Here is a 15274-nt window from a genome sequence, read left to right as displayed (position 1 = left end):
AGAAGCCAGACCGGGGCAGGTGGAAATAGTGGCACTCGGATGCCGGCGGACCAAGCCATCCGTACTCGATACATCCGTGTGCAGCTAGCAATACACGAAATATACATGGACCGTTGGAAGTCGAGCGTTCCATCTCTGTTCCATTCCTCAACAATCATGGCCCAGTGGCGTGAAAGAAAATGGCCGCGTGACGAATTCGAGTCGATGACGGTTGGAGTGATTGTTGCGTCACGAATTGCCCCTCCACACCACTAGAACCGCCGCTAGGCGCCCGCCAACCACCTGCTATCGCATGACTATGCTCCCTGTAACGCTCCCTGGTCTGCCTGCAGGTCCCGCGCCTGCAGGCTTCTCAACAAAGTCCATCGGCCTTCCACGGAAAGGATGATGACGCTCTGTTTGTTTTAATATATAACTTTGTGTCTGCCATGAATCAGCGTTGACGTGTCCTCTTCACCATCCATCGCGAAGCACGTATCTCTGAACACCAATATTGTCTCGTCGTTCCGTTCCGCCCTTTCTCTGTTCCCTCGAAGCCCAAAGTCCATCCCCCCCCCCCCGCCTCTGGACCCTGGTCCGCGGTTCTGGTCCACTGTGCCGCCTAAAATCGAAAAAAGTCCACCGCTCTTGTGCTAAATCCTGCCTGAGACAGGAGGAGACAGGAAATAGGAGACGAGAACCAGGAGATTTAAGGCAGCACCTGCTCACTTTCCCCTCCAGCTCTTGTCAACTTTCTCAGTCTTCACGCTCCTGTTCGTTTTCACCTTTTACCTTTCATCACCTTAGCGTAGCCGAAATATACTTCTGATTTGCCTCGTCTCTTTTGCCACCTGGCCACCCCAGCAGATCCGAGTACCGTCAGCTTGGCCATTCTGTCTTGATACCCAACCGCATATCGACCCAACCAAGGCCTTGCTTGAGAAAATAAAAGACTCACTTGACAGGAAATAAAAGGATCCGTGGACCGGAAGGCTAGCGACGAATACTGACTTCAAAGTTACGATACAGAGATACTCCAAGAAGAAACTACCGTCTTTGCCGTCCGTCGCTGGCTGCATTACTAATTCGCTAACAGCCGAGGTATGTGGCCTCCATGTCCGCCTGCGTGTAAGCGGGAGGTGTGATTGCTTGATATTGATTCGCTTCCAGATCATGGTTTCTGTTCAACCCGGCATGCAGGCAAACGCCCAACAGGTTCAGGATGACCTTGCCAATCTCTTCTCTCGTAACTTGACATTCAACCCCGACTTTCACGTCTCTGCCCAAAAAGAGACACCAAGACAGGAGCCGACCCCAGCGGCTCCAGTCTCCCAACCCATTGTGTATTCGATTTCACAACACTACCACCACTCCGCACACACTGCGAAGCCTGCCGCTCAACTATCTGAGAATCAAGGACAATACCAACCCCAGAGGCCGTCATCGGAGCCGCCTCAGAGCGAGATATCCCCGATGGACATGATTCTGCGCAGCTACGGCGTAGACCCCGCCGTCTTGACACCATCCCAGGTTCAACTCTTCCGTGTTGCCGATGACCCGCAGAAACTTCGCCTGATCGAGCTTTGGAGCATTTGTCCTCCCAACAGGGCCGAAGATATTCCTTCACTTGCCTGGAGCAGCACGACCCTGGACCAAGAAGAGCATCTTGCACAAATGCGATATGAGAGGCAACACAACCCCACCATGAGCCTGGACGGGACCCTTGTCCAAACAGATAACGGCAAATGGACTCAACAGGTCTCGGCCGAAAGTGAGCCATACATGATTACCGGGTATGAAGAACTCATGCGACGAGAGTATGAACGTCAGTCCATTGACACCAATGCCAGAGATGTTTACAACCACTATGGCACTGCCGTGGGCAGCAACAGATATTCTAGGTCTACTGACCCTGTGTACAAAGGGCCCGACTATGACCAGCAACAACAGCAGCTGGAGATGGCCGTCCAGTACGGTGCTTTTGAACAATTTAGGAATGCGTCGATGCCGGTTGATGCCATGGATGTCATGTAACTATGCTTGTTGGGGGCGATCTAATCATACACAATACTGCTCTCAGCCGTTAGATATGCATAGACAGGTTGTATGGATTGTGTTTTGCGTTTGTGCCTGGGACAAATCAAAGTATGGACAGAAACAAACATGTACGCAGGTGGTTTGGTATCAGTGTCATGGGCTTGGGGGTTTGGTTGTCATTATATACCAGGAGGGTTAATGTTTCTCTGGACTGGGAGATACCTTGTTGTTTTTCCTGACTATTCATTTCCACTCTTTCATCTTCTCCCCATCCCTTGTTCCGGAAGTGTTGATGTGGCGGCTAACAAAACTTTTAGAGAACCTGGTTTCAACTACAGCCAGTATAGGTACGTGCCCATATCCTCCCCAAAACCCCGAAGCCCCGATATTCGAGCGCATCCTGCTCCTACCTTCCATTTTCATTTCACTCTTATTGAAGTTCTGAAACTCGTGTGATGTTAGCCTCTTATACTATAAACCAAATGTTGAATATATTTCTGTCATTGACCAATATTTCCTTCATTGCAAACTCTAGCTGATACCCAATTTTTGTGCGTGACTGTGTGATTTACACGAGGTGATGCAGTGTGTCCTTTGGCGGCATTTTTTTTTTGTTGCGCGTGAGCTGGTTGTGAATTGGCCTCGTAAACCTCGTGTCAATCCTCACAGAAATAGTATTAAAGGGGTATCGTATGTATTGCACGCTCTAACCCTATGTATAATCTGAAGTGTATGTAAATAAATCATCCAACGCCACGGGGCATAACAGCATTCCAATCTAAATTTCGGCCTTCTCAAGCTTCTTAGCGAGAGCCTCGACCTCCTTGTCCTTAAGCTGGACCACAGGCTCCTCCTGAGCCTCCTCGGCCTCCTTGATCAGTTTCTCGGCAAGCTCTTCAGCAGTGACGCCCTCTTCCTCCTCCTCCTCCTCCTCATCCCCACTAAGCTCTTCGAGATCGCTCAGGCTGTCAATACCCCATTCGTCCTCATTGATCACATCTCCGGCAAGCTTCTCCTTACGCTGGTCAAGAAGCTCCTGCAAAAAGAGGATGGACTCGTCATCCTCGTCAAACTTGTTTCCATTCAATTCTATGCGCTTCAGGGCCGGTAGCGCGTCCTTGGCTGCGGCAGCAAAGGCCTTGACACCAGTCGCGGTGATATCATTGTACTGCAATCGCAAAATTTCGACTTTCTGGTTTTTGCCCTTAGCCAAAGCCTTCGCAAACAGGACACCGCCCTTGGCGCTCAAAAGTGAATCGCCAATACCCAGTTCGCGAACGACAGTCCAATTTGTGACGACGTTGGCGAGGGCTCTGGCACCCGTGAAAGTGAAAGTGTTGTCCTGGAGATCCAAGATCTGCAGCTCGGTGGCGTGAACCAAACCCTCGCTGATGAGATGAGAGATTCCCTCCTGCCTAATACCGTTCTGAACCATCTTGATGTGCTGGATCTTATTGTGGAGTTTATACGCCTTGGCCCAGGCGGTCATGCTACCGTTCTCTAGTCGGTTGCGGCCGCAGATGACTGTCTCCAAGTCGGGAACCTGCTTGCCCTCCTTGCGAGCGGCTTCCTTCTTGGCATGAAGCTCTGACAGAGCATCGGCGACAAGGATACCGGCGTGGGGGCCGAGGCCGTTGTTGTTAAGGTACAGGTGCTGCAGCGGCACGTGGGCGGAGAGGAAAGCGACGAGGGGGGCTTGTGTGTTGAGGCCAAATGCGTTATCGTTCAAATTGACGGTGTGGAGGTTCGGGTGGTTGAGGATGGAAGTTAGCAGCGAAGAGAGTGCCTCGGGGATTTCGCTCAGCAGTCTGCCTGTGAAAATGTCGGCGAGGTTGGCAATCTTGATGAGGGTAGCGTTAGTTTTAGAAACTTATCCATTTACCGTGAATTTCAGATAGCTTGATGGGCTGTAAAAAATCATACCTTCAAGTTCTTCTTGGTAGCCAGAACTTCTCCGATAACTTTGCAAGCTTCCACACCCAGGGTGTTGCCAAGCAACCTGACCTCCTCAACATCGTTGGCTCGAAGATCTTGGATATGAGGCTCGACATCCGCGGCGGTATCGAGCTTGAGGCCCTTGCCTTCAATGGTAAACAGCTTGTGGAGAACAGTCATCTTGTATGAGTATGCTCAAAACAATATAAAGCAGGACAAAATTGCAAAGCGGGTAAAAGAAAGAACGCGGTTTGCGTGACAGTATGGGTGATGATGGTTGCTTTTGTCACACTCAGCCAAATTAATTATATAGTGGGGGCGGGGCAAGGGTAAGGATGGGTGATTCAAGTGCAGGGGGATGCAAGAGCGTGGGCGCCAGGGGCATGAGTGCGGAAATTCCTGCCAGCTGGCGCCAGCTGCCAAGGTACCTACCCATCAAAAGTGGAGAATCTGGCTGCTTCTTCCTTAGGTAAGCAAGTTGTGGCCTGACGACCTGGGCCATCACCAAGCTTAGAGAATCACGTGACTTTAGCCAATCAGCGTCGGCCCATTTCGGAACGCTGGATTTTCTCAATAGGTATGACCTCTCCTGCTGAGCCTTTTCGAACCTCCGACCCTCGAAATCGATACGACCATCGCCGTCACATCCTCACAACGGCTCCCTCCACGGATACGGTATAGCTTGTCAATTATGCTGGCAAGGTCTTGCTTGCGCTCGACGCGCACCCTCAATGGGCTCCGAAATGGCGTCAACAATGTGTCCAAGGTATAACGGTCCTGCTCAAGCTCGGACTCGCCTGCCTCCCCGTTTTCGTGTTTTGCCGAGGGAATCACCACCACCCGCCCCAACGGGCCGGAACCACATCAATCGAATGATAAATGCATCTTGGATCAAGAATACCATTGCTGATTGTATTTTTGTCTTATAGCGCGCCGCCTCGACCAGCTCGGGTGCTGCCGGATCCCCTGCCCGATTGAACTTCGCCGCTATCGCCTCAACCACCGTCGCTGCCGGCTCCATTGCCTGGTACTACCACCTCTACGGACCTGTGGCCTTTGCCGCCAGCCCTGCTGAGGAAGGGTACGTCCCCCCAAGAATATATGACCGGGAACTCTTGTTGCCACGTCGTTGGCGTCCTCTGCCACGTGCGGCATAAATTGCCGTGCTCGGCTATATGGGGCTCTCTATTTCCATGACCAATTCACTAATTCATTTCAACAGTCTGCACGCTACACAATATCCATGGGTCCATCAGCAGTGGCTCAAGACTTTCGACCACCAGGCGTAAGTGCTACTTGTTCGGCCGCTCTAGGAATCTGGACCGGAGCATATGCTATTGATACTATGTCATCCTGATACTGACCTAGAATATTAGTCTTCGCCGAGGTTTCCAGGTCTACAGGGAAGTCTGCGCCAGCTGTCACTCACTTAGCCGTATCCCCTACAGAACATTGGTTGGCGCTGTCTTGACTGTCGACGAGGCCAAGGCTCTTGCTGAGGAGAATGAGTACCCTGGTGAGCCAGACGAGCAGGGCGAGATCCAAATGCGACCTGGAAAGCTGGCCGACTACATTCCCGACCCCTACAAGAATGAGGAGGCTGCCCGATTTGCCAACAACGGTGCCCTTCCGCCGGATCTGAGCTTGATCGTCAAGGGTCGCCACGGTGGCTGCGACTACATTTTCAGCTTGCTGACTGGCTACCCTGAAGAGCCTCCAGCCGGTGCCCAGGTCGCTCCTGGCATGAACTTCAACCCTTATTTCCCCGGAACTGGTATTGGTATGGCTCGTGTTCTTTATGACGGCCTTGTTGAGTACGAAGACGGCACCCCCGCCTCCACCTCTCAGATGGCCAAGGACGTTGTCGAGTTCCTCAACTGGGCTGCCGAACCTGAAATGGACGACCGCAAGAAGATGGGCTTGAAGGTGTTGATTGTTACGTCGGCTTTGTGGGCCGTCAGCGTCTGGGTTAAGCGATACAAGTGGGCATGGCTGAAGTCGAGAAAGCTTGCCTATGACCCTCCTGCGGACTCTAAGGTTCGCCGCTAGGTGATGAGGCAAAGTTGTGTGTCATGTGTATACTAGTCTCCCCCCCTTAGAGATGCTCCTTTGTTGGCGGAGACGGGTAGAACGGGGAGACGGTGGTTTAAAAATCAGGGAAGGTGGATGGTAGAGTGTAAATCAGATGAACCAAATTTCAATACCTTTACTTTTGTCGTAGTAATGCACAATTTGCTCCCCCACCTTACATGTGATTTATTCGAGGTGTGCCAATGATCAATATGGCAGTGCATGTGGTCACAATACTTCGTGGAAAGAAGCTATTCATAGTCCATATCAGCGCAGGACATGTTTCCAAGCTGTTGTCGTATTGTAAGCGGCCAGGCTCTTATTTCTGTTTAAATCTTTTTGACTTGGAAATGAATACGGTGCGGTCGCCTGCAACATTCATGTATGGCTGACCTAACATTGAAGTTGACATGGAGACCCAGTGCCCCTAGCAGCCTGGTTCCGTGGACCACTTACAGAAGGGCACCAGACTGGACTGGCTAGGCCGCTCCCTACATGTAGGCGGTTCTCTCCTCACTGTAATAGAAGACGGCTGGGGCCTGGCAGCACATGCACGATGCCTGTTTGGCCGGCCAGCTCTGGACGGGACCGGTCGACGCTTAGACCCGGCTGTGAGCAACACTGTGTGCATGTGGTGAGCTGGTTGGACAGCAAATGAACGGGCTTGCCGACTTGTACCTGTACTACCTGTACCTACTCCGTACTTCTAAGATAACTACATCCCTGCAGGACCTTGATTCTCCATGGGCACCTCTGTGGTCGTCAACTGTCACAAGAAGAAACACCTCCAGTCCCCCACCGCCCAACCGCCCACCTGCCTCCAACATCCAACATCCAACATTGACTGAATACCTCACTGCTACAGATGTCCACTCCGTACCAACCTATGAAGCCTGTTTCACACTCCCGTCCAGCATCTCGTTAGCTCACGCCACCATACGCATCACTGTGCCTCCAACCCGGCGTGAAGATGCCGTATGTCGGCGACGGCGATGATTTCCAGCCAGCACGAAAACGACGATGGGAGGATAACCACGACAGCAATGTCTACCGGCTATACCACGCAGACAAACAACAACCCGACTTCTACCTGTTGAACCGCGCGTCAGACTTTTCTGCCGCCCGCAAAATCCTCCCGCTCTCCTCGTCGAAAAGGGCTCGCATCACCCACGAAGATGACTCTCTCCACCACGACAGCCCCAGTAGCCTCGTACAGACCCAACGACGGCGACCATCGCAGCAGAAAGTGTTCCAGGACCAGACGGGTCTTGGAAATCGAGTTCCTGTGGCACCCAGTGCAGCGCTCCTAGCCCCATGCTACATTTGCCACCGGAGACCGACCAAGAAATCCGACCTCGACTCGTTCGCAGAGTGTCAGGGCTGTGGGGAGAGAGCGTGCTTCGTCTGCATCAGAGAGTGCCACGGGTGGAATGCAGACGATGACATGTCTGTGCTTTCGGAGCAGGAGGTGCTTTCGCGATCATTTCACATGGACGATGCAGACGACATGGAGTCTGAGCCACGAGATGGTCATCATGGCCACCCGGGGGATGGAAACAGCAACACACGGCAACTTTATGGGCACTACCAGGAGGAAGAAAAAGATTCTAAAGGATGGGCTGCGTCGGGACACCGCTCCGTTGTGTGCAGCAGGTGTTGTGTCGAGAGGGGCCGCGAAGGAGAAGTAGTTTGCTTGGGATGTTTGTCTGGCATGCCAGGCACTTGAAACTTATTAGGAGAGGTGGTTGATGACAGACGATCTAAGTTGGCTCTGGCGTTCTCTTCAAGTAATCGGGTGCGGAGTTATAGTCTCCTTTTTAAACTTCATTTCACATACGATTACATTCACGAATACATATTTTGCTGGAGGAGATTGTGTGGATAGCGGTGGCTTGGGATTTCAGTCATGGGTTAATGCTGCTTTTGATATGGATTTAGCGCGATATGAACCTGAACATTCACTATGTAAATATTTCACATGCGCAGTAGATAGTGCACAGACCATAGCGTCTGTATGAACCGTAGATAGCATTTTCTTAGGGTTGACCTATACTGGATGCGACTCAATGTATATACGTATCCATCGTGGATGCTTTTGCACTGATCATCATTTTTTTTCAGATGAGACTAGACACGACGTGGTTCCACCGTGAACGCCGGCTTCTATTAAACTTCTGCTAGAGGCATCAACGAGGTATCTAGAAGCGCAACCTTCCGTGTCATCTCCCATAGTCATACACCAAGGTTTCTAGTTTTAAAAAAAAATACAAAAGATTCACCCACTCTAGTTGTATTGCATGTAGGTGGCAGTCGAGTTGAACTTGAGGTTGCCCTTGATGACCTTGTCAACAGCACTCAAAAAGTCCTTCTCTGAAGCAACTTTTCTCCTTGCCCGAATAGCAAACATACCCGCCTCGGTGCACACACTCCTCAATTCCGCTCCAGTAGCATTGGGACAGAGCCGAGAAATGAGCTCCCATCGAATATCTCTCTCAACGGACATACTCTTGGCATGGATTCGGAGAATGTTGGCTCGGCCTTCCAGATCCGGAAGTGAGAACTCAATCTTTCGGTCGATACGGCCGGGTCTCATCAGAGCGGGGTCTAGAGTAGACGGTCTGTTGGTGGCGAACATGACCTTGATGTTTCCACGAGCGTCGAAACCATCTAACTGAGTGATAAGTTCCAACATGGTTCTTTGTACCTCATTGTCACCGCCGGCACCGTCGTCGAATCGGGCACCACCGACGGCGTCGATTTCGTCAAAGAAAATAATGCATGCCTTTTTCGTTCTTGCCATCTCGAACAGCTCACGGACCATTCGTGCACCTTCACCGACGTATTTTTGGACCAGTTCACTACCAATGACTCGGATGAATGTGGCATCTGTTCTGTTGGCGACGGCACGGGCACAGAGCGTTTTACCTGTACCGGGGGGTCCGTAGAGAAGGGCCCCCTTGGGGGGATCAATGCCCAGGTTGACAAATCGCTCTGGAGACAACAGAGGCATTTCGACAACTTCTCGCAGCTTCTCAACCTGTTCCTTGCAACCGCCAACATCACCATATGTGACGTCGGGCTTCTCTTCGACAGTCATCATGGTGACGCTTGCATCTATCTTTGGTGGTAGTGGCAGCATGATCTGATACTTGTTACGATCAACACCAACGCGCATGCCCTCCTCGATATCTGTTGGGCTCACACGGTCTCCTAGCTGGACGACAAACTTGGCGATTTGCTTGACGTTAATAACGTACTTCTTCTTTGACTCGTCGCCTTTCTCGTCTTCGATAATCTTGGTACATCGTGCAACCTGGAACGGTTGCTCCTCGGACATTCGTTGACGGTCAGCGGCAACATCCCATAAATGCGGAGGGGCAAGACCAGTGTCGGATTCCTGCTCGATGTTAGATATACGCCAGGCAGGGATTAGCGAGGGTGCCGGCTCGTACTTTGACCCCGATCTTCTCATCTACACTTTGCTGTTTGTCCTTGATCTGTTTCTCGAGCTTCTTGAGCGCTGCACCGTAGGGCGCGGCGCCATAGGTCTTCAGAACTTGGATATCCCTGACAAACAGTCAGCTGGTATGTCCCGTGTCCCATCATCCTACCGGGCCGTTCGTACTCATCAGTCAGGGGAGTAATCTTTTTCTCTTCTATCTCGTCATCGGCAAACTTCTTCTGGTACTTCTCCCAGTTTTGACCGGTCGCGGAAGGCTAGTTAGAGTCAGCCACTGGTTGGCACAAGCAGCCTTAGAAAGTTGCTTTGGGCAGCTTACCATGATGGAATCCGCCTGCAGGCGCGCGTTGCCGACGAGACGCTGCTAATTGAGAATGCGATCGGGGAGTAGTCAAATAGGTGGGAACAGCGATATGAGTGGTACGGCCGGCTCTGCTGCGCTGGTAGATGCAAGGTTCGATAGAGGGGAAGGCTGTCGAGGGTGTCGTTGGCAATGGCGATGCTGAGGGTTAACACTCTGTCGAAGCATTCCGTAATCAGAGTAGGTTGCCTTGAGCTCCGTGCACGGGCCACATCGGACTGAGCCAGAAGACAAGTGGCGCTAAACCATCTTGGGTCGCACAATGTACATACATATCGGAGCATGGATAATCTGTGGCCCGACACCAAAATTTCTGGAGACAGCCCATGGCGGAGCGGGAGTAGGGCAGAAAGTGGCAGAAGGTGGGATATCTCGCCCAGGCTGCCAACATCCCGCCATTCGACGATTCTGCAACACCCCAACGCAAACTACGGAATCAAAGAAACTCGGGTAGCTCAACTTCGTCGCCACCATGTCAGCATCCGCGGTTTCTGCTGGGCAGTCTCAGAATGCCACTTTTAGAGTACGAGGAGCTCGCGCAGGTCCCCTAAGCTGTGAAACCCCCCGCTAACAAGCTCCCAGGACAAGGAGAAGCCCATGGCTGTGCGGTCGTCCAACATTGTCGCCGCCAGAGGTGCGAACAACTCCAGCCGAGCCTAGGAAATGAGTTTGCTAACATGTATACAGCTGTTGCTGATGCTATTCGAACTTCCCTCGGCCCTCGAGGCATGGACAAGATGATCCGAAGCGGAAAGGGCGAGACAATCATTACAAACGATGGACACACTATGCTGAAGAGCATGTCGGTTATGCACCCTACCGCCAAGATGCTGGTGAACCTCGCTGGCGCTCAAGATGTCGAAGCTGGCGATGGCACAACCTCCGTCGTTGTCATCTGTGGTAGCTTGCTTGGTGCTGCAGACCGACTCCTGTCAAAAGGCATCCATCCCTCGGTCATCTCAGAGTCCTTCCAGCGTGCATCAGCTGCCGCCGTGGAAGTACTTCACGATATGTCCCAACCGATTACCCTTAACGATACCTCTGCTCTTCTGCAGGCTGCCAACACCTCACTGTCGTCCAAGATTGTTTCGCAATACTCGAACCTGCTTGGCCCGATGGCTGTTGACTCCGTGACAAAGGTGATCGATGTCAAGACAGCCGATAACGTTGATTTGAGAAACATTCGAATTGTCAAGAAGGTTGGAGGCACTATCGAGGATAGCGAGCTTGTTCCTGGTCTGGTCCTTAACCAGCCAGTTCTAAAGAACGCCGGCGGCCCCATCAGAATGGAGAAGGCACGCATCGGCCTTATTCAGTTCCAGCTCAGCCCGCCCAAGCCAGACGTAAGCTCTAATTTCTGGAGACGAAACGCTGATATATATACTTACTTTTGTTTCAGATGGAAAACACGATCCAGGTCAACGACTACAGACAAATGGATAAGATTGTCAAGGAGGAGCGTCTGTACCTCCTCAACATGGCTAAGAAGATAAAAAAGGCCAAGTGCAACGTTCTTCTTATCCAGAAATCGATTCTGCGCGACGCTGTCAACGACTTGTCACTACATTTCTTGGCCAAGCTGGGAATTCTTGCCATCAAGGATATTGAGCGAGACGAAGTGGAGTTCATTTGCAAATCAACTGGCTGCAAGCCTATTGCGGACATTGATTCTTTCACTGAGGATAAGCTGGGATATGCTGAACTAGTCGAGGAAGCGGAATCTTCAGGCTCACGCATGGTCAAGGTCACCGGTGCCAAGGCTACCGGAAAGACTGTCTCCATCGTTGTCAGAGGAGCCAACTCGCTGATTTTGGAGGAGGCGGAGCGAAGTTTGCACGATGCTCTCTGCGTTATGCGCTGCTTGGTTAAGAAGAAGGCCCTCATCGCTGGTGGAGGTGCTGCCGAAATTGAGATAGCCGCCCAGCTGTCCAAGCAAGCTCGTAGCTTGACGGGCACTGAGGCCATCTGCTGGAAGGCATTTGCAGATGCTATGGAGGTTGTTCCTACCACTCTGGCTGAAAATGCTGGGCTGAACAGTATCAAGGTTGTCACGGACTTGAGACACCGACATGAGATGGGAGAGAAGAATGCTGGAGTCAGCATCAAGTCTGGCGGTGTCAATACAAACATCTCCAAGGAGAATGTCTTGCAGCCGCTGCTCGTGAGTACGAGTGCTATCGAGCTAGCTGCTGAGACGGTGAAGATGATTCTGAGAATAGACGACATTGCCTTGACGCGATAAGGCGGAGACTTGAGCGGGTTGATGTATGATAATATCTACCACAAAAAGGGAATAGACCAAAAATGGGGGATTAAGTGATACCAGATAAATTGAATTGCCATCCGCTCGCTGCCTTGGTGCAGTAATGTGAAGTACCTAGGTAGGCAGACAGATGTGATGCTCTCAAGTACGGCAGCGGCACCAGGTCGTTCCTTCCTCTTTGGTGCCTGCATGGCCAACAAACCAAAACCAGGCCCTGGCGTCTCGGCCTTGTTTCTCACGAAATTCCTATTCTACAATTTGCACAGGATTGCCCATTCGACATTGTGCGGACCCTGGACCTACGGCTTTTCTAGACCAACCCTTGGGAAAGCTCACATGTGAGCGCGTTGACGGCTGCCCGCCATGCCTCGACGAAGCACTCGCAACCAATCTGGAGACGATTCCGATCCCAGTATCATTGCCATGAAAGCACCACAGCGCATCTACCAGGTAGATTTGTTGCCCGCAGATACCTTTCAATGACAACTGTGCTGATGTGTCACTCGCAGCTAAAACAGGAGCGAGACGAACGTGCCAGAGCAATTATGGCCGAAGCAGAGAAGGCACTGGCATCTGTGAAAAAGCGAGCAGTGACATACCAGGAGGAAAAACGCCGAAAAAGGTAGTGCCTGTCACCACTTGGGTTGAATTTTTTTTTTCGCAACTAATGACTGCCTAGCGCAGCCAAACTCGCGCAGCAACTAAAAAAGGTCATTGAGCTTGTCGAGAAGAGAAAACAAATTGAGAACAAGATGCTGCAAGTTGTGGCGGATGTACATGCTTCAATGCAAGAGGTTGAAGAGATGATGCTGGCAGGATACAAGGGTCGACACAAGGAGGCCAAACAAACATTGAATGCTCTCGGTGCCAAGGTTCACCAGCGCAAGGAATGACGCTCACGGGATATCGTTTTATCAATCTTGCAAGCATTCACTCGATAATGAAGTCTACTGGAAGCATACTCAAAGGGGCGAGGGTGCAAGGCAGTCACAAACACATACCAAATCCCACATGTGTCAGATGTAATAATCGTACATTGTCGTTTGTCTAAATAGGAGAGGGGGTATCCAATGCCTTGTATTATTTCCGTTTTTTCCGTAAACCGTCTAATGCACAAATAGTATACACGGGCGCTTGTTGGCCGGATAATCGAGAGGGAGAAGAGCAGCGTCGTGTGCAATTACACCTTGTATCCGAAGCCAAGCATACAGCTCCTGTACTGCTCGACAAAGGATTTGCAATCGGCGGCGGGATCGGATGCTTTTGAGAATAACATGCACTCGTCTCGCTTGGACTTTTCCTCTTTGCACACGCAGCACGGCTGTGATTTGGGCGTCAGTTCATATCCATTGCAATCGGATTGACCAAGCTGGACAAGCGAGGATGCGGACCGACCTTGGGCTTCTGGGTGTTGTCGGATGCAGCGGCGGGCGCGGATTCCGCCGACGAGGCTGTTTAGGGAGTGAGCATTGGATGGATGGAGCACAGAGAGGACAATTTGCGTACGGAAGGAAATGGACTTGGCGTCCATGATGTTGTATTATAATGCGGTGGTGGTGGAAGAGCAAGCGAAAGTTTGACGTTGGCTTGTTACAGGCTCTTTTTTTTTTTTTTCGTTTAATTTGCCGTTGCCGTTGACAGAGGTGCGACAGTGACGAATGTCAAGCTGCATGTGGCGTGGGTTGAACAAAGTTGGGTGGTGTATTTCTAAGCTTGGTGTGGCCAATCATGCGACTAGAAATTTGCGCAGGTACACCAGACATGTACTGCTGCTGGCCGGGTGTGTTGACGCCACGGCCCAAGTTGCTGAAGATTGAATTCGAATTCATCAATTCAGGAAGAAGAAGCTCCCAGGTGCCCATCGCCCGCGAGTAGGCGAGTAGAACTGGCGCCGGTGACGAGTATCTGTCAATGACGGACAGCCAGAGTCATGATTGACGCCTATGCGGCTACTGCTGCCTACCACCAATCAATCGAGCGAAAGGCGCCGAGTCAAACTTTGACCCATCAATGATCAAGCTGTCAACGGAACCCGGCACACGCATCAATCTACAGTACATACTTAGATGGGACGCAGGTCCGGCTGCCGCACCCGGTGAAAGGGCTCCGTCAAACGAGCAGCTCCATGCCCGAAAGGCCGACCAGACATGAGCTTGCAACCAGACAGTTGCAACACTTACGAAGTAGTACTTTACTTGCTTGGACACTAAGAGACGCCAGTGCAATAAAGAGCCGAGAGCCACGCGGCTCCAGGGCTCCAGGGGAAGAAAATCAGTGGCGTCGTCAAACGAGTGTGACTCAGTCACTCACTCCCATCCGGGGCGCCGTTACGCTTCTTACGTGGCTGCTCGACTGGCCACAGTCCGCCCGTGGCAAACTAATTTCAATACTGCTGCTCTGTACTCGTAGCGCGACGACGCCAACGGCCCCAAGCGGGCGGGAGTAGTATGCAAGAGCTGAAGATCGGGCGTCCGGAGATGGTGTCGCACCCGACATCTGGTCCAACACCAGGCCGCGTGTGGACGCGCGGCGACGGTCTTGCCTGCTGCCAATCGATGATGCGACAGCCCATATCGTCGCAAGTGCATGACCGGCTCCGTAGGCATCTGCGTCGTTTCACTACCGTCAAGATGAAGCGGATTGCGTTGGCCCTTGATTGCCTTGCCAGGCAGGCACTTGCGTGGAGTTTTGCCCGGACCGAGGACGATGGTGGTGGGCGTTGTAAGTGAACAAAGTATATAAGCATGTTATATCGCCATGTAGAGTTTGTTGTTTCGTCAGAGAACCAGTCTCTTCAACTCCCCGACAACCATCCCTTTACACGCCTTAAACACACAATCACTTGGCTGTTGATAATAATGTCCCCCGATCAAGAACACAATCAACACCCACCCCCAAGCTTCTGGGACTTTATCCCGGGCTTTGCTCATTTATCCCGGGCTTTGCTCAGACCCGCCCCGGCAACGGTGTAGACCACCACAACCCTCAACCTACTCCCCAATTCTCAGGCGGCTTCCCCTTTGGAGGGCCGTGGCATCACGGGCCGCCTCCGCCTCCTCATCATGGCGGACCACCTCACCGTCCTCCTCCTCCGGGAGTAGGCCATGGTCCCTGGGAGGCAGACTTTGATTGGGGCCAGTGGTATGGCCACGACCACGACCACGACCAT

The 15274-nt window shown here is 51.9% G+C and overlaps 9 protein-coding genes across 9 annotated transcripts in view; 6 read left to right on the top strand and 3 right to left on the bottom strand.

The window, feature by feature from the left end:
• Positions 1 to 1152: 1152 nt before the first annotated feature.
• On the top strand, positions 1153 to 2013 carry MAA_04154 (uncharacterized protein; the record flags this gene model as incomplete). Its single annotated transcript, XM_007822152.1, has 1 exon — positions 1153 to 2013. One exon carries the CDS (start codon positions 1153 to 1155, stop codon positions 2011 to 2013), a length of 861 nt encoding a protein of 286 aa, XP_007820343.1.
• Positions 2014 to 2794: 781 nt separating this feature from the next.
• On the bottom strand, positions 2795 to 4131 carry MAA_04155 (RNI-like protein; the record flags this gene model as incomplete). The annotated part of the gene is made up of 2 exons (XM_007822153.1): positions 2795 to 3856; positions 3940 to 4131. The coding sequence occupies 2 exons, from the start codon at positions 4129 to 4131 to the stop codon at positions 2795 to 2797; spliced, it is 1254 nt and encodes a 417-aa protein (XP_007820344.1).
• Positions 4132 to 4642: 511 nt separating this feature from the next.
• MAA_04156 (Cytochrome c1) lies at positions 4643 to 6000 on the top strand (the record flags this gene model as incomplete). Its single annotated transcript, XM_007822154.1, has 4 exons — positions 4643 to 4717; positions 4881 to 5032; positions 5174 to 5236; positions 5328 to 6000. The coding sequence occupies 4 exons, from the start codon at positions 4643 to 4645 to the stop codon at positions 5998 to 6000; spliced, it is 963 nt and encodes a 320-aa protein (XP_007820345.1).
• Positions 6001 to 6991: 991 nt separating this feature from the next.
• MAA_04157 (uncharacterized protein) lies at positions 6992 to 7747 on the top strand (the record flags this gene model as incomplete). The annotated part of the gene is made up of 1 exon (XM_007822155.1): positions 6992 to 7747. One exon carries the CDS (start codon positions 6992 to 6994, stop codon positions 7745 to 7747), a length of 756 nt encoding a protein of 251 aa, XP_007820346.1.
• Positions 7748 to 8305: 558 nt separating this feature from the next.
• On the bottom strand, positions 8306 to 9803 carry MAA_04158 (uncharacterized protein; the record flags this gene model as incomplete). The annotated part of the gene is made up of 4 exons (XM_007822156.1): positions 8306 to 9418; positions 9474 to 9588; positions 9647 to 9738; positions 9801 to 9803. 4 exons carry the CDS (start codon positions 9801 to 9803, stop codon positions 8306 to 8308), a joined length of 1323 nt encoding a protein of 440 aa, XP_007820347.1.
• Positions 9804 to 10314: 511 nt separating this feature from the next.
• On the top strand, positions 10315 to 12084 carry MAA_04159 (T-complex protein 1; the record flags this gene model as incomplete). Its single annotated transcript, XM_007822157.1, has 4 exons — positions 10315 to 10365; positions 10425 to 10476; positions 10530 to 11185; positions 11242 to 12084. 4 exons carry the CDS (start codon positions 10315 to 10317, stop codon positions 12082 to 12084), a joined length of 1602 nt encoding a protein of 533 aa, XP_007820348.1.
• A 384-nt stretch (positions 12085 to 12468) lies between these two features.
• MAA_04160 (T-complex protein 1) lies at positions 12469 to 12998 on the top strand (the record flags this gene model as incomplete). The annotated part of the gene is made up of 3 exons (XM_007822158.1): positions 12469 to 12555; positions 12615 to 12727; positions 12785 to 12998. The coding sequence occupies 3 exons, from the start codon at positions 12469 to 12471 to the stop codon at positions 12996 to 12998; spliced, it is 414 nt and encodes a 137-aa protein (XP_007820349.1).
• Positions 12999 to 13285: 287 nt separating this feature from the next.
• On the bottom strand, positions 13286 to 13636 carry MAA_04161 (Cytochrome c oxidase copper chaperone; the record flags this gene model as incomplete). Its single annotated transcript, XM_007822159.1, has 1 exon — positions 13286 to 13636. One exon carries the CDS (start codon positions 13634 to 13636, stop codon positions 13286 to 13288), a length of 351 nt encoding a protein of 116 aa, XP_007820350.1.
• A 1531-nt stretch (positions 13637 to 15167) lies between these two features.
• MAA_04162 (HSP20-like chaperone) overlaps positions 15168 to 15274 on the top strand; it is a gene marked incomplete at both ends in the record, with an annotated part of 908 nt that continues 801 nt past the window's right edge. Inside the window, one exon of the mRNA XM_007822160.2 lies at positions 15168 to 15202. Coding sequence (XP_007820351.2) covers positions 15168 to 15202 — 35 coding nt within the window. The remainder of the gene's footprint in view (positions 15203 to 15274) is intronic.

This window comes from Metarhizium robertsii, assembly GCF_000187425.2.
Source record: "Metarhizium robertsii ARSEF 23 chromosome Unknown MAA_Scf_5, whole genome shotgun sequence".
NCBI classification, from domain to species: domain Eukaryota; kingdom Fungi; phylum Ascomycota; class Sordariomycetes; order Hypocreales; family Clavicipitaceae; genus Metarhizium; species Metarhizium robertsii.
The sequence above is the reverse complement of the archived record's forward strand: the minus strand, read 5'-3'. Positions and strand labels throughout refer to the sequence as shown.